At 50.5% G+C, this 16,510-nt stretch overlaps 1 protein-coding gene across 1 annotated transcript in view; it reads right to left on the bottom strand.

Moving 5' to 3' along the window:
* The window catches only part of LOC142246484 (uncharacterized), a 61,048-nt gene that overhangs the window by 5,045 nt on the left and 39,493 nt on the right, over nucleotides 1-16,510 (bottom strand). Inside the window, exons 7-9 of the mRNA XM_075319546.1 lie at nucleotides 15,264-15,596; nucleotides 3,374-3,685; nucleotides 2,291-2,641 (exon numbers count right to left, since the gene is read on the bottom strand). Coding sequence (XP_075175661.1) covers nucleotides 2,291-2,641; nucleotides 3,374-3,685; nucleotides 15,264-15,596 — 996 coding nt within the window. The remainder of the gene's footprint in view (nucleotides 1-2,290; nucleotides 2,642-3,373; nucleotides 3,686-15,263; nucleotides 15,597-16,510) is intronic.

Consider the following 16,510-nt stretch of genomic DNA (forward strand, 5'->3'; position numbering starts at 1 on the left):
GTGCTCACCCCTCTGCTGGGGTCCGGCTGCTGCTGCTCAGTGGTGGCTCGAGCGGTGGGCCGGATCCCGGGGGTCTCGAGCGGCGCTCCTCGCCCGTGAGTGAAAGGGGATTGGGTTTTGGGATATAGTCTATTGTCCGTGACGCCACCCACGGTTGTGGTGATTTGTTGACACCACCGCTGCTCTGTGTGGGGATCCCGGGAATGATGGTGTGGAGCAGCAAGTTGTTGTGTTGCCCCTCCGTGGGTAGGGGTCGGTGATCCCGGGGCCCAGTGATGGGGTTGGGATGGTGGGCAGGCGGGTAGGGGGGCCTGTGGAGGTGCAAGGGCGCAGGGGCAGCGCTGTGCCGCACGGCACGGTGGTACTCACTCAGCCCAATGAAGCACACAGAGTCTCTGCTGGAACAAACGGCTGGATGGACGGGTCCCACAGGCGGCTGCGGTGTTTTTCCCCTGACCCCAGGTTGTTAGTGTAAGTCCTTTCCTTCGCCTCCATGCACACTCTTCCTGCACTCCGGTTTCCAGCTGGCTCCCCGATTCAGTACCGGGGGGCCACCGCCCAGCCCCGGCTACCTGCGGTTCCACCAACTGGCTCCCCGGCTCCCTGCAGACGGCCACTACCGTCTGCCTGACTTTCTGCACAGGGGCCCTAGGCTCCAACCTAGGCCCCAATCTGCGTCTGCCTCTCTGCAGACTTCCTCTCTCCTTCACTCCTGGACTTGTCTGGACCTGCTCCCTCCCTCAGGCCAGCTAAACTCCTCGGTGGGCGTCTCCATCTCCTGACTCCGCCCACCTGGTGTGTCTGTCTGAGCCCAAGGAAGAAACCAGGTCTCACTGGGGTTGTCTGTGTGAACTGCTGGGGGTGGGGGTGTGTGTGTGTGTTGTTACCTGTGTCCCCTGGCTTGTCCAGGGCGACACACAGGGGTCCGGTGCTCTGCTCTATGGGACGCTCACCTATGTGCAGGGGCCCGGTGCTCCGCTCTATGGGACACTCACCTATGTGCAGGGGTCTGGTGCTCCGCTCTATGGGACACTCACCTATGTGCAGGGGTCTGGTGCTCCGCTCTATGGGACACTCACCTATGTGCAGGGGTCTGGTGCTCCGCTCTATGGGACACTCACCTATATGCAGGGGTCCGGTGCTCCGCTCTATGGGACACTCCCCTATGTGCAGGGGTCCGGTGCTCCGCTCTATGGGACACTCACCTATGTGCAGGGGTCCGGTGCTGCGCTCTATGGGACACTCACCTATGTGCAGGGGTCCGGTGCTCCGCTCTATGGGACACTCACCTATGTGCAGGCGTCTGGTGCTCCGCTCTATGGGACACTCACCTATGTGCAGGGGTCTGGTGCTCCGCTCTATGGGACACTCACCTATGTGCAGGGGTCTGGTGCTCCGCTCTATGGGACACTCACCTATATGCAGGGGTCCGGTGCTCCGCTCTATGGGACACTCCCCTATGTGCAGGGGTCCGGTGCTCCGCTCTATGGGACACTCACCTATGTGCAGGGGTCCGGTGCTGCGCTCTATGGGACACTCACCTATGTGCAGGGGTCCGGTGCTCCCCTCTATGGGACACTCACCTATGTGCAGGGGTCTGGTGCACTGCTCTATGGGACACTCACCTATGTGCAGGGCTCCGGTGCTCCGCTCTATGGGACACTCACCTATGTGCAGGGGTCCGGTGCTCTGCTCTATGGGACATTCACCTATGTGCAGGGGTCCGGTCCTCTGCTCTACGGAACACTCACCTATGTGCAGGGGTTCTGCTCTACGGGACACTCACCTATGTGCAGGGGTCCGGTGCTCTGCTCTATGGGACACTCACCTATGTGCAGGGGTCCGGTGCTCCGCTCTATGGGACGCTCACCTATGTGCAGGGGTCTAGTGCTCTGCTCTATAAGACACTCACCTATGTGCAGGGATCCGGTGCTCCGCTCTATGGGACACTCACCTATGTGCAGGGGCCCGGTGCTCTGCTCTATGGGACGCTCACCTATGTGCAGGGGTCCGGTGCTCCGCTCTATGGGACGCTCACCTATGTGCAGGGGTCCGGTGCTTCGCTCTATGGGACGCTCACCTATGTGCAGGGGTCCGGTGCTCCGCTCTATGGGACGCTCACCTATGTGCAGGGGTCCGGTGCTCCGCTCTATGGGACACTCACCTATGTGCAGGGGTCCGGTGCTCCGCTCTATGGGACACTCACCTATGTGCAGGGGTCCGGTGCTCTGCTCTATGGGACACTCACCTATGTTCAGGGGTCCGGTGCTCCGCTCTATGGGACACTCACCTATGTGCAGGGGTCCGGTGCTCCGCTCTATGAGACGCTCCTCGCTCGGATGCTCCACTCTGCAGATGATTTCTGATCCTTGGTCTGAACTTATTGGGGTAAAAGTCACTGAAGCTTCACAGGAATAAGTGTGATCTTTCTCTCTCTTCTCCTTCTGTGACATCTTGTACTTTCTGTCCACATTTGATGAGTCTCTAGACAGAGCGGTGATATTTCCGCTCTTCTTTGTGAACCAGGTAACAGACAGAAGATCAGGGAAATATCCGGAGATATCACAGGTCAGGGTGGCTTCTTTACCCTTTTCCAGCTCAGGGACACGGATAGATCCAATGTGTGGACGCCAGGGAAGATCTGTAAAGTGGAGTAAGATAAGGAATTTACACTGCATGCTGTATAAGTGGCAGTGACTTTCTGCATATCAATCTGTTAATCCCTTAGCCCAATAAGGATATACCTGTTCATCCGAGCCAAGGTCCTTATGTATGTAGGGGCTCAGGAGCCGAGTTTGCTCCATGCACAGGAGATGCCAGCTGTGTAACACAGCCATCATCTGCCTGTAACAGAGCTGAGCTCCAGTTGCCGCTGTTTAACTTCATACATGACATTATCAACCAGTGACAGAGACATATAAATGAAGCGATCACTGGTGTGTGCGAGCCCCAGCTGCCATCGGCAATCCATGCATGACACGATCATGTGGTACCAATCAGTTACCATAGCAGCCTGAGGCCTACTGAAGGCCATGGCTGCCATTTTGGCACTCCTGTGAAGAATAGCATCAGGCTGTGCTTAATAAGAGACTATATACCACAATACTAATGATCAAGTGATCGCAGATTCAAGTCCCTCAGAAAGACTGAAATATAAAAATGTTAATAAAATACAAAAAAAAAAAAAAAAAGCATTCAGTTAAGTTTTGGGGTAATGGTGTCATGTGGTCCATTCTTTGGATGATGTGTTCTCTGATAATGCAATGTATTTGGGAGGATTTACCACGGTCTATGGTTATGGCTTTGATAAGCACTATCACTATTTAAATTATGAATATTTTATTTAAGATAGATAGATTGGTAGAGATCTTACCTCTGACGCTCAGTGATCTGGTCTCCGGCATCCTCATGCTTTCATGTTTCCACACTACAATGATTTCCATCTCTGGATCTGTGAACTGATGACCAGGAATCTGTACGACACTGGAGACCTCATATGTCACATTATTGTCCCTTGTGCTAACTGTTTCCATAGTTGGTGATAATGGACATTTACCATCTGTATTTTCCCAGTGCCAGGAGATTTTTATATCTTTAGGGTAAAACTTTTCTAGATTCAGAGAGAACTGAACACGAGATGAATCCTCCATAGTGATGTGTATAGGAGCCGACATCTGGGGTTTACCTGGAAGAGAAGAAGCAGAAGATTGCTCCAATGTCTGTACTCAGAGTCATGTAATGTCTTATACCTCATCCAATTCTGTCCTAAATCTACAAATCCTCCTCCAGTCATCACATCCGCCCCGGTATGGAGGAGAACGGTCAACGGTCACTTTATAGGAGAGAAACCAAATATAAAGAAATTAGGCTGGTTTCAGACGTCCGTGTTTCAGGTACGTGTGACATCCGTTTTTAACACGGATGCCACACATACCTATGTTATTATTTGCTGTTACTCACACGGCTGTGTTCTCACACGGACCATGTGACCTCTCATGACCCCACAAGCACACACTTAGACATATCCGTTTTGTTCTCTGGCAGCACGGGTGTCACACGGACCGCAATCTGATGTGATCCGTGTGACATCAGTGGACACATACTGGAGAAAACACGTCTGTTAAATAAACAGATTTTCTATATTCACCTGTATCCAGCGCTGTTTTCTTCGGCTCTGCTGCCTCCTGCTCCTGACCCCCGCTCATTATGCTCACTGAATATTCACTCCACTGAGGAGCTGGGAGCAGGAGCAGCGCTGGGGACAGGTGAGTATCCAGCAGTGTGTACGTGTGTGTGTGTGTATATTGAGGACCAGAAAGCCGGTGCGTGTCGGGGACAGCATCGCCATCGCCGGTGACAGGGGAGTATCCAGCAAGCAAGCAGTGCGTGTGCAGTGACGTCCAAGAGGTCATCAGAGTTCTCAATGAACTCTGATGAACCCGTGAAGTCACCGTGGTGACTGTCGCGCGGGTGTCATCAGGATGTCATCAGAGTTCATTGGGAACTCCAATGACCTCCTGGACGTCACTGCACACACACTGCTTGCTTGCTGCATACTCACCTGTCACCGCGATGCCGTCCTCAGCGGTGCTGTCCCCGCGATGCTCCGGCTTCCAGCTCCTCACTGTGGTGAATAATCAATGAAAATAATGAGCGGTGGTCAGAAACGGGAAACAGCAGAGCCGAAGAAAACAGCGCTGGATACAGGTGAATATAGAAAATCTTTTTATTTAAAAGACCAGTGTTTTCTCCGGTATGTGTGACACGTATGCAAACACAGATGTCACACGAGTGACACGCGTTACACACGTATGACGATAACCATGTGTGTGGTTTGTACCTGATTAAACACGGACGTCTGAAACCAGGCTGACAGTGATTATTATTTGTTAATATAATTACTGCTGGCATGGTGAACTTAAGTTACATTGGGTTACTATAATCTGGTGCATTTGCCAGAATTTTTTACAGCTTATTCCAATGTTTTTACCAATTATTACTATTATTATATTATTATTATTAATAATGATAATAATAATAATAATAAGAATAATAATAATAATAAAACAGCCATTTGACAGATTATTTTATGAATGCTACCATTGTATGGTACATATAATGGGGTGAAAAACATGTTTTGCGAAAAATATTGATTTTATTGCGCAATAATAGCAAAACAAAAAAAATCTACAATTTGTATAAAGTAATCATGCTGAGTTGTAGAATAAAATTAATGCTTTGGAGAACACATGAAGGGAAAAAAGAAAACAAAAAGAGAAAGCAAATTTACCATAATTCAGAGTTTCTTTTTTTCTTTTTCAACAATCTCCGTCCCTTCAGAAAAAAAGATTTTGTCACCTTATTCCACACCAATACTTTTTTATTTTCCATTAAAAGAGTTGTGTGAGGGCTTCATATTTCAGGGATCAGTTGACATAGTTCATTGGTACCATTTTCGGGTTTTTTTCCAATTTTTGGGAGGCAGATGAATGAAATACAGCAGCTGTACTGATTTCTTTATGGTATTCACTGCATATAATCCCTTTCTGATAACCTATGATGTACTGTACCATTGTGTTGCCCCAGGGCTAAGGGGTACTCGGTCCCGGGCCATACAGTTAGGTCCAGAAATATTTGGACAGTGACACAAGTTTTGTTATTTTAGCTGTTTACAAAAACATGTTCAGAAATACAATTCTATATATAATATGGGCTGAAAGTGCACACTCCCAGCTGCAATATGAGAGTTTTCACATCCAAATCGGAGAAAGGGTTTAGGAATCATAGCTCTGTAATGCATAGCCTCCTCTTTTTCAAGGGACCAAAAGTAATTGGACAAGGGACTCTAAGGGCTGCAATTAACTCTGAAGGCGTCTCCCTCATTAACCTGTAATCAATGAAGTAGTTAAAAGGTCTGGGGTTGATTACAGGTGTGTGGTTTTGCATTTGGAAGCTGTTGCTGTGACCAGACAACATGCGGTCTAAGGAACTCTCAATTGAGGTGAAGCAGAACATCCTGAGGCTGAAAAAAAAGAAAAAATCCATCAGAGAGATAGCAGACATGCTTGGAGTAGCAAAATCAACAGTCGGGTACATTCTGAGAAAAAAGGAATTGACTGGTGAGCTTGGGAACTCAAAAAGGCCTGGGCGTCCACGGATGACAACAGTGGTGGATGATTGCCGCATACTTTCTTTGGTGAAGAAGAACCCGTTCCCAACATCAACTGAAGTCCAGAACACTCTCAGTGAAGTAGGTGTATCTGTCTCTAAGTCAACAGTAAAGAGAAGACTCCATGAAAGTAAATACAAAGGGTTCACATCTAGATGCAAACCATTCATCAATTCCAAAAATAGACAGGCCAGAGTTACATTTGCTGAAAAACACCTCATGAAGCCAGCTCAGTTCTGGAAAAGTATTCTATGGACAGATGAGACAAAGATCAACCTGTACCAGAATGATGGGAAGAAAAAAGTTTGGAGAAGAAAGGGAACGGCACATGATCCAAGGCACACCACATCCTCTGTAAAACATGGTGGAGGCAACGTGATGGCATGGGCATGCATAGCTTTCAATGGCACTGGGTCACTTGTGTTTATTGATGACATAACAGCAGACAAGAGTAGCCGGATGAATTCTGAAGTGTACCGGGATATACTTTCAGCCCAGATTCAGCCAAATTCCGCAAAATTGATCGGACGGCGCTTCATAGTACAGATAGACAATGACCCCAAGCATACAGCCAAAGCTACCCAGGAGTTCACGAGTGCAAAAAAGTGGAACATTCTGCAATGGCCAAGTCAATCACCAGATCTTAACCCAATTGAGCATGCATTTCACTTGCTCAAATCCAGACTTAAGACGGAAAGACCCACAAACAAGCAAGACCTGAAGGCTGCGGCTGTAAAGGCCTGGCAAAGCATTAAGAAGGAGGAAACCCAGCGTTTGGTGATGTCCATGGGTTCCAGACTTAAGGCAGTGATTGCCTCCAAAGGATTCGCAACAAAATATTGAAAATAAAAATATTTTGTTTGGGTTTGGTTTATTTGTCCAATTACTTTTGACCTCCTAAAATGTGGAGTGTTTGTAAAGAAATGTGTACAATTCCTACAATTTCTATCAGATATTTTTGTTCAAACCTTCAAATTAAACGTTACAATCTGCACTTGAATTCTGTTGTAGAGGTTTCATTTCAAATCCAATGTGGTGGCATACAGAGCCCAACTCGCGAAAATTGTGTCACTGTCCAAATATTTCTGGACCTAACTGTATATGTACGGAGATGCTGTGTCAGGGGTGTATAATGGCCAATACCCGGTTCCGTGACCCTGGGGATCGCTTGTAAAAGAGGTTATGTACAAGGGAGTGTTATGAAAGTTTCTATCGTGATACCACTTGCGGGTTGCAGCTATGTTGATGGAGCCGCTGCTGCAGGGTTTCTCGCCACTGGGGCTGGTATTAAGTGCAGCCTGGATGTTAGGCCCTCCGCAAGTAGGTCTGGACCCCAGGGAGCAGATGATGGAGTTCGGCGCGGAAAGAAGAGAGACCACACGATGGGAATGCAGTGCAACTGGTGTTTTAGTCACAGTGGTGGTAATGCTGGTTCACTGAGGACGGCTGGTTTCGACCTCTGGTTCCTTTTGTCCCAGTGCGGTAATCTGGTGGCTTCTTTCCCCTACACCTCTCCCTGGTTGGTGGAACCCTGTAGCTTGTAGCGTCTGGGGGTCCTCTCCTGTCCGTCTTTAGTCTCTGGTCCGTACGGCGGGCAGTAAACCCTGTAGGGTTGGTGTTCTGTTCCGGTCCCTGGTTCTCTTAATGCTGATTCCCCCGGACTTTTGGGTCCGTGAGGTCCTGGATGGTCCCCTCACTGTGCAGGATTTTTTAGGTAGCCTGAAGCGTTCGCCTGACCTAGGGCCCTGTGCCCCGCCGGTGCTAAGGTTCCAGGGGTACATGGTTGTATCCTCCCTGGCAACCTCTCTCCTCCACCAGCCAGGTCACTGTTACACGACCCAGGCGGGAGACTTGTCCTTCCCCTGCTACTGTCACTTCAGACTGTCTTGTCCCCACCACCCTGGCTGTTGACTAGTGTGCTGTATTGGCTCCACCCTAGCCCGTCACCATTTCTTGGGAAGGGGAAAAAGAGAATTTTGTTTACTTACCGTAAATTCTTTTTCTTATAGTTCCGACATGGGAGACCCAGACATTGGGTGTATAGCTTCTGCCTCCGGAGGACACACAAAGTACTACACTAAAAAGTGTAGCTCCTCCCTCTGAGCATATACACCCCCTGGATAACAAGATCTAGCCAGTTTAGTGCAAAAGCTGAAGGAGAATAGCCACCCACAGGTAAAGACAGAGCAAGAACCGGAACAACCGGAGCCTCTGTCTAAAACAACAGCCGGTGATAACACGCGGAACAAGAAACTGCCAACAGGCAACAGGGAGGGTGCTGGGTCTCCCAATACGGAACTATAAGAAAAAGAATTTACGGTAAGTAAACAAAATTCTCTTTTTCTTTATCGTTCCTATGGGAGACCCAGACATTGGGACGTCTCAAAGCAGTCCGTGGGTGGGAATAAACAGAAAACTGAGAAGTAGGCGGAGCCTAACTTCACAAATGGGCGACAGCCGCCTGAAGGATGCGTCTGCCCAAGCTCGCATCTGCCGAAGCATGAGCATGCACTTGGCAGTGCTTTGAAAAAAGGTATGCAGGCTAGCCAAGTGGCAGCCTGACCGACCTGCTGAGCCGTAGCCTGGTGCCTGAAAGTCCAAGAGGCACCGACAGCTCTGGTCGAGTGTGCCTTGATCCCCGGCGGGGGAGGCACCTGAGTACACTGGTAGGCATCGGATATGGCCGACCTACACATAGATCCGGAGCGCCCGCACCAGATCCAGAGTATGCAACGCTTCTTCAAAGCGATGAACAGGAGCCGGACAAAAGGAAGGCAGGGAAATGTCCTGGTTAAGGTGGAAAAGGAGAAACCACCTTAGAGAGAAAGTCCGGAGTCGGACGGAGAACCACCTTGTCTTGATGAAAAACCAAAAAAGGTGACTCCGAAGAGAGCGCAGCCAAATCAGAGACTCTCCTGAGGGAAGTTATGGCCACTAGAAAGACCACTTTCTGTGAAAGCTGAGACAAAGAAACCTCCCTAAGAGGCTCAAAGGGGGGTTTCTGCAAGGCTGTGAGGACCAGATTGAGGTCCCAGGGATCCAAGGGCCGCCGGTAAGGCGGAATGATGCGAGACGCGCCCTGCATGAAGGTGCGCACCTGAGCCAGCCGGGCGATACGCCGCTGGAACAGCACTGACAGAGCCGAGACTTGTCCCTTGAGGGAATTGAGGGATAGTCCTAGCTGCAGACCGGACTGTAGAAAGGACAGAAGGGTCGGCAAGGAAAAAAGCCAAGGACCATGGCCGGAAGAGCGACACCAGGACAGGAAAATTTCTGTGATAGATCTTGGCAGAGGAAGACTTCCGAGCCCGAGTCATAGTGGAGATGACTTCATTAGGAATACCAGAGACCGTCAAGATCCAGGACTCAAGAGCCACGCCGTCAATCTGAGAGCCGCAGAATTCTGGCGGAAAAACGGACCTTGTGAGAGAAGGTCTGGACGGTCCGGAAGATGCCACGGCACCTCTACGGACAGATGGAGCAGGTCTGGGTACCAAGCTCGCCTGGGCCAGTCCGGTACCATGAGGATGACCCGACGGCCCTCCATTCTGATCTTGCGCAGAACTCTGGGCAAGAGAGCTAGAGGGGGAAACACGTAGGACAGACGAAACTGGGACCAATCTTGAACCAGAGCGTCCGCTGCAAGGGCCTGAGGATCGTGGGAGCGAGCCACGTAAACCGGAACCTTGTTGGTGTGCCGGGATGCCATTAGATCCACTTCCGGAGTGCCCCACTTGCGGCAGATTGACTGAAACACTGCCGGATGCAGGGACCACTCGCCACTGTCCACGGTTTGACGGCTGAGATAATCTGCTTCCCAGTTTTCCACGCCTGGGATGTGGACTGCGGATATGGTGGACTTGGAGTCCTCCGTCCATTGAAGGATGCGTTGAACCTCCAACATTGCCAGGCGGCTGCGTGTCCCGCCTTGGTGATTGATGTAGGCAACCGCTGTCGCGTTGTCTGACTGGACTCGGATGTGCTTGCCCGCCAAAAAGTGGTGAAAGGCTAGGAGAGCCAGAAGCACAGCTCTGGTTTCCAGCACATTGATCGAGAGGGCTGGCTCGGACAGAGTCCAAGTGCCCTGTGCTCGGTGGTGGAGACATACCGCTCCCCAGCCGGATAGACTGGCATCCGTGGTGAGGATCACCCAGGACGGGGCCAGGAAGGAGCGTCCCTGAGACAGAGAGAGGTGCCGAAGCCACCACTGAAGGGAGCCCCTGGTCTGTGGCGACAGAGCCACTAGCCTGTGCAAGGAGCAAGTCCGCTTGTTCCAACAGCGGAGAATGTCCAGCTGCAGAGGACGCAGATGGAACTGGGCAAAAGAGACAGCCTCCATTGACGCCACCATCTGACCCAGCACCTGCATCAGGTGCCTGATGGAATGACGGCGGGGCCTCAGCAGAGAGCGCACCGCCAGATGGAGGGACTGCTGGTTGACTAAGGGCAGCTTCACAAGAGCCGGCAGAGTCTCGAACTGCATCCCTAGTACGTGAGCCTCTGGGTCGGAGTCAGAGTGGATTTGGGCAGATTGACAAGCCACCCGAATTGGGTTAGAGTGGCGAGAGTGAGCGAGACACTCCGCTGACAGACTGCGCTGGATGAAGCCTTGACTAGAAGGTCGTCCAGGTAAGGAATCACTGCCAACCCCTGGAGGTGCAGAACCGCAACCACTGCTGCCATGACCTTGGTGAATACTCGAGGGGCCGTGGCTAACCCGAAGGGAAGAGCCACGAATTGGAAATGTTCCTTTCCGATTGCAAAATGTAGCCAACGCTGGTGTGAAACTGCAATTGGCACATGCAGATAGGCATCTCTGATGTCGATGGATGCCAGGAAATCTCCTTGGGTCATTGAGGCAATGACTGATCGCAGAGACTCCATGCGAAAATGCCACACCTGAACATGCTTGTTGAGAAGCTTGAGATCCAGGATGGGCCGGAAGGAACCGTCCTTTTTGGGGACTAGGAAGAGATTTGAGTAGAAACCTCTGAACCGTTCCCGGGCGGGAAACGGTACAATTACTCCGTTTGCCTGCAGGGATGCCACGGCCTGAGAGAAGGCGGCGGCCTTGGAGCAGGGGGGAGTTGACAGAAAAAATCTGTTTGGCGGGCTGGAAGAGAATTCTATCCTGTAGCCGTGGGAGATGATATCCCGCACCCACTGATCGGAGACGTGTTGAAATCACACGTCGCCAAAGTGGGAGAGCCTGCCACCGACCAAGGACGTTGCTGGCGCGGCCAGATAGTCAAGAGGAGGCTGCCTTAGTGGCAGCAGCTCCTGCGGTCTTTTGTGGACGTGCCTTTGTGCGCCAGTTGGGCTTTTGGTCCATGTCTGAGTTAGTGGACGAAGCCAAGGGCTTAGAGGATGACCAGTTGGAGGAACGAAAGGAACGAAACCTCGACTGGTTCCTATCCTGGGCAGGTTTCCTGGTTTTAGTTTGTGGCATGGAAGTACTCTTCCTGCCAGTAGCTTCCTTAATAATTTCATCCAGTTGTTCACCGAATAGCCTGGATCCAGCAAAAGGGAGCCCAGCAAGGTACTTCTTTGAAGAAGCATCTGCCTTCCACTCTCGAAGCCACAAGATTCTGTGGATAGCGAGGGAATTAGCCGAAGCCACCGCAGTGCGGTGAGAAGCCTCCAGCATGGCAGACATGGCATAGGATGAAAAAGCTGAAGCCTGGGAAGTTAAGGCAACCATTTCGGGCATAGATTCCCTGGTGAGGGAATGCATCTCCTCCAGAGAAGCAGAGATGGCCTTGAGAGCCCACACTGCTGCAAAAGATGGGGAGAACGAGGCCCCAGCCGCCTCATATACAGATTTGGCCAGAAGGTCAACCTGGTGGTCCGGGCTGAGAGTCTAGACACCGGAGGGTCTACCTTTGGTGAATGAGCCCACTCCTTGACCACCTCAGGTGGAAAGGGAAAACTGTCATCAGAACCACGCTTTGGGAAGCGTTTGTCAGGACAGGCCCTAGGCTTGGTCACAGTGGCCTGAAAACTGGAGTGGTTAAAGAACACACTCCTTGTCCTCTTAGGCAAGTTAAACTGGTGCTTTTCTGCCAGAGAGGGTTGCTCCTCTGATACTGGCGGATTGAGGTCCAGTACAGAATTAATGGACGCAATCAAATCACTAACATCTGCGTCACTTTCGGACAGATCAATGGTAGTGTCCGAGCCCCCAGTAAAGGCATCCTCCTCGTCCTGCGAGTCAGCTCGTGAATCAGAGCCGCGGGACGAGGCAGGAGAGGGAACCCTGCGTCTCCTTTTAGGAGGACGGTGTCTGGGACGAGATGAAGAATCCTCTGTGAGCTCCGCTGAGAGAGCCCTAGCAGCAGAAGCACCCTGTGAGGGGGGCTGATGCATGTTCAGCAAAGTCCGGGACAGCTGTCCCATGGAGACGGCAAAAGACTGGGAGATTGACCTAGAAAAGGATTCTACCCAAGCCGGGGGTTCAGCCACTGGAGCCGGAGCAGCCGGAGGGACCACTGTGGGTGCGATTCCAGGCTGAGGCATTGTCAGGTTAGAGCAGGCATCACAATGTGGATATGTGCTCGGTTCAGCCAGTATGAGCTTATATGCAGTGCATATTGAGTACAGCCTTGCAGCCATGCTCCTCGTGTGAGACATGCTGCTGATAGTGGGGGCTCTGAGCCAGAATGACCCCCAGAGAGTATATAATAAGGTCCACAACCGGAGGTTGTGGCTTACCAGACCGTTTGTGTGCCCTCCAGATCCAACAGCCCGGACCCCCAAGCAGCTTAGCAGGGATGCTGCAGCCAGCGCTGATCCAGAGAAAAAACGCTGAGAAAATGGCGCCGGAGCGAGGAGAGGGGGCGGGACCTGCTCTGAGAGCGGGATCTGGAGGGCCAAGGAGATTTACAGGGGAGGGGACATGAACTCAGAGAGGAGTGTCCCTCCCCTGTGCCGAACGGCCACTGGGCGGAGCCGCACTGTCCCTCTGCATGATTGACATGCGAGGGCAGTGAAATCGAAAGTAGGCCATTAGCCGGGGCCTAAATTTAAGCGATGCGGCCGGCACGCAGGCACCATTGGCGCGGTTCTCAGGCAACAGCCGGAGAACCGGCCGGAAATGTCACAAAAGTTACACAGCACACTCTCCCACCATAATAAAGTACCGGGACCCCCCAAATATAAATGTCTCAGGTACTTAGCTTGCTGAGACGCAGGGTTCCAAGTCCCTGGGGATGAGTCCTCCGTCCAGCAGGATCCTGAAGGGCTGCGGATGGAGACCAGTCTCCTGCAAAGCAAGGGGAACCGTGCTGGCTCCCACTTCAAGCCAGAGCCTGAGGGATGGTGAAGGAGCGCGGCATGTAAGGCTCCAGCCTTGTAAATCAACCTTAACAGCACCGCCGACATAGTGGGGTGAGAAGGGACATGCCGGGAGTCCAGGCTTGGACCCGCTTTTCTTCAAAAACTTTCCAAAAATCAAAAATCAGATGAGAATGCATATGTGGATGTGTGCCTCCTGAACACAAAGCAATGAACTGGCTAGATCTCGTTATCCAGGGGGTGTATATGCTCAGAGGGAGGAGCTACACTTTTTAGTGTAGTACTTTGTGTGTCCTCCGGAGGCAGAAGCTATACACCCAATGTCTGGGTCTCCCATAGGAACGATAAAGAAAACTGTGATTGCTATGTGTCTGGATGTTACTGGCATCGGTCTTCCAGGTCCCTGAGGGTAGGCCCTGCATCGTTGTCAGGATGCAGTACCTTTGTAGCTCCTGATGGTCTCAGGGGCGCTACATCATCTCGTCACTAATCACTCAGGCCTGTATACAGCGGGATCAAGAGTTGAACCTACTTCATAACAGACAGACACCAGCTGTGTTATAAAGCCGGCATAAGCTTGTAACTTCAGCGACCAGAGCTGAGCTTCAATTGCATTTAAATGCAGCTGCCAATCAATGAAAGCGGCATTTAAATTACACCAATGTGCGCAGCAGCTCCCTTCTACTCTTCCCTACCTAAACAACTCAATTATGGGAAGCCGATGTGTCACTCTGGCAGCTTGCTGAAGACTTCTGTGCCTGCCATATTGCTCGTCCTGTGAAGACCAAGGAGAGGGAACGTCGCCTTATAAGCTGGCAGCAAGTTACTGGGGAAAGAAGCCTGCTCTAAGCTATTGTTGGGCCTGTTGTTCTTCCTATAACTGTTACTGCCTGTTTATGATTGGTCAGAAAGAGGCAGTAGTACACGCCTCCAGTGAAATCTCTCTGCTAACACTCATTTGAATATAGAAAAATTAACTGTTTGGTGCCAAATACTTTGATCACTAACATCTCCACAACAGAGAGGCAAAATTGCATTGAGTGTCCAAATTAATACGAAAAATTTGATAACAGGTCCTCTGTAAAGGGCACTTTACATGCTGTGATATCGATATCGCTAGCGAGAGTACCCTCCCCCGTCGGTTGTGCGACACTGGAAAATTGTTGCCTGTGGCTCACAACATCGCTAACACCCGTCACACGGACTTACCTTCCCTGCGCCATCGCTGTGGCTGGCGAACCGCGTCCTTTCTAAGGGGGCGGTTCGTACGTCGTCACACGGCAGCCGTCCAATAGAAGCGGAGGGGCGGAGATGAGCGGGCGGAATATCCCGCCCACCTCCTTCCTTCCGCATTGTGGACACAGGTGTGGTGCCGCACGAGCGACGAACAACCAGCGGCATGCACCACCAACGATATTATGAAAAGGAGCGACGTGTCAACAATCAACGTTTTTTGATGTTTTTGCGATCGTTGATCGTCGCTCCTAGCTGTTACACGCTGCAATGTCGCTAACGACGCCGGATGTGTATCACAAACACCGTGACCCTGATGATATATCGTTAGCGATGTCGTAGCGTGTAAAACACTCTTTACACAGTTTCCAGAATAATTGACTTAGCTCTCTAATGCCAGCTATTTCAGGTTACCAACCTATAAGTCAGTTTTGGTCATTTTAACAAACCTTGCGACATTCTCACATCATTTTGTCAAATAAGAGTTATCTCCAAAAGGAAAAAGATATGCAGTCAGCAGTTTGTTTTTTTTCCCCTGGTCAGTGCAAAGTGGCATATAACTACTCACCCCAGACTCGCAGCCTCCCGGTGCTTCTCTCTATGGGTGTCTCCAGGGAGGAGTGCTCCACCACACATATATATTCTGCCCCCTGATGTGTCCCCCGGTCAGGGGTGATGGTCAGACTGGCTGTACGGCTGTAGGTGTTATCGGCCGCTCTCCTGGATGTTATTCTCTGGTTATCATCAGCCTCTTCATATAACTTGTCTCCATCACGTCTCATCCATTTCACAGTGACGGCATCCGGGAAATACCCCGAGATATTACACTGCAGGACGGCCGGGGAGCCGAGAAGAAGACGGGGGACCTGAATGTCTTCTACAACTGGAGTCCATCTGTAATCTACAGAACAAAGCAGGACAAAGAAATGGTTTGATATTTCAACAAAATCATGACAACTCAATAGCATCTTGAGGCAGCAGTGGCTCAGTGGTTAGCATTGTAACTTTACAGCGCTGCGGACAACATCTTAATAAAGGTTGAGTATATTCCATGTGTTTGTGTGGCTGTTCTCCCACATTACAAAGACATACTTACAAGCAATTTAAGTGAACCCCAATGGGGACAATGATGACAATGTCTCTTTATTGTTGGTCAGGTTAAACCTGTGTGCTTCATATACATAGGAGAATTAGTGGTCAACAAGATGATAACATTTCTCATCTCACCTAAATCTCTGAACACCTCCTGGAAATATTCTATAAACCACACGTATCTCTCACCTGAGTCTCTGATAGACGGCACCAGGATTCTTATATAACCCCATATATCTCTCCTCTTACCTGAGTCTCTGATAGACGGCTCCAGGATTCTTATATAACCCCCATATATCTCTCCTCTCACCTGAGTCTCTGATAGACGGCTCCAGGATTCTTATATAACCCCATATATCTCTCCTCTCACCTGAGTCTCTGATAGATGGCTCCAGGATTCTTATATAACCCCCATATATCTCTCCTCTCACCTGAGTCTCTGACAGATGGCTCCAGGATTCTTATATAACCTCATATATCTCTCCTCTCACCTGAGTCTCTGATAGACGGCTCCAGGATTCTTATATAACCCCATATATCTCTCCTCTTACCTGAGTCTCTGATAGACGGCTCCAGGATTCTTATATAACCCCCATATATCTCTCCTCTCACCTGAGTCTCTGATAGACGGCTCCAGGATTCTTATATAACCCCCATATATCTCTCCTCTCACCTGAGTCTCTGATAGATGGCTCCAGGATTCCTATATAACCCCATATATCT

This window comes from Anomaloglossus baeobatrachus, chromosome 7 (assembly GCF_048569485.1).
Source record: "Anomaloglossus baeobatrachus isolate aAnoBae1 chromosome 7, aAnoBae1.hap1, whole genome shotgun sequence".
In the NCBI taxonomy this organism is placed as follows: domain Eukaryota; kingdom Metazoa; phylum Chordata; class Amphibia; order Anura; family Aromobatidae; genus Anomaloglossus; species Anomaloglossus baeobatrachus.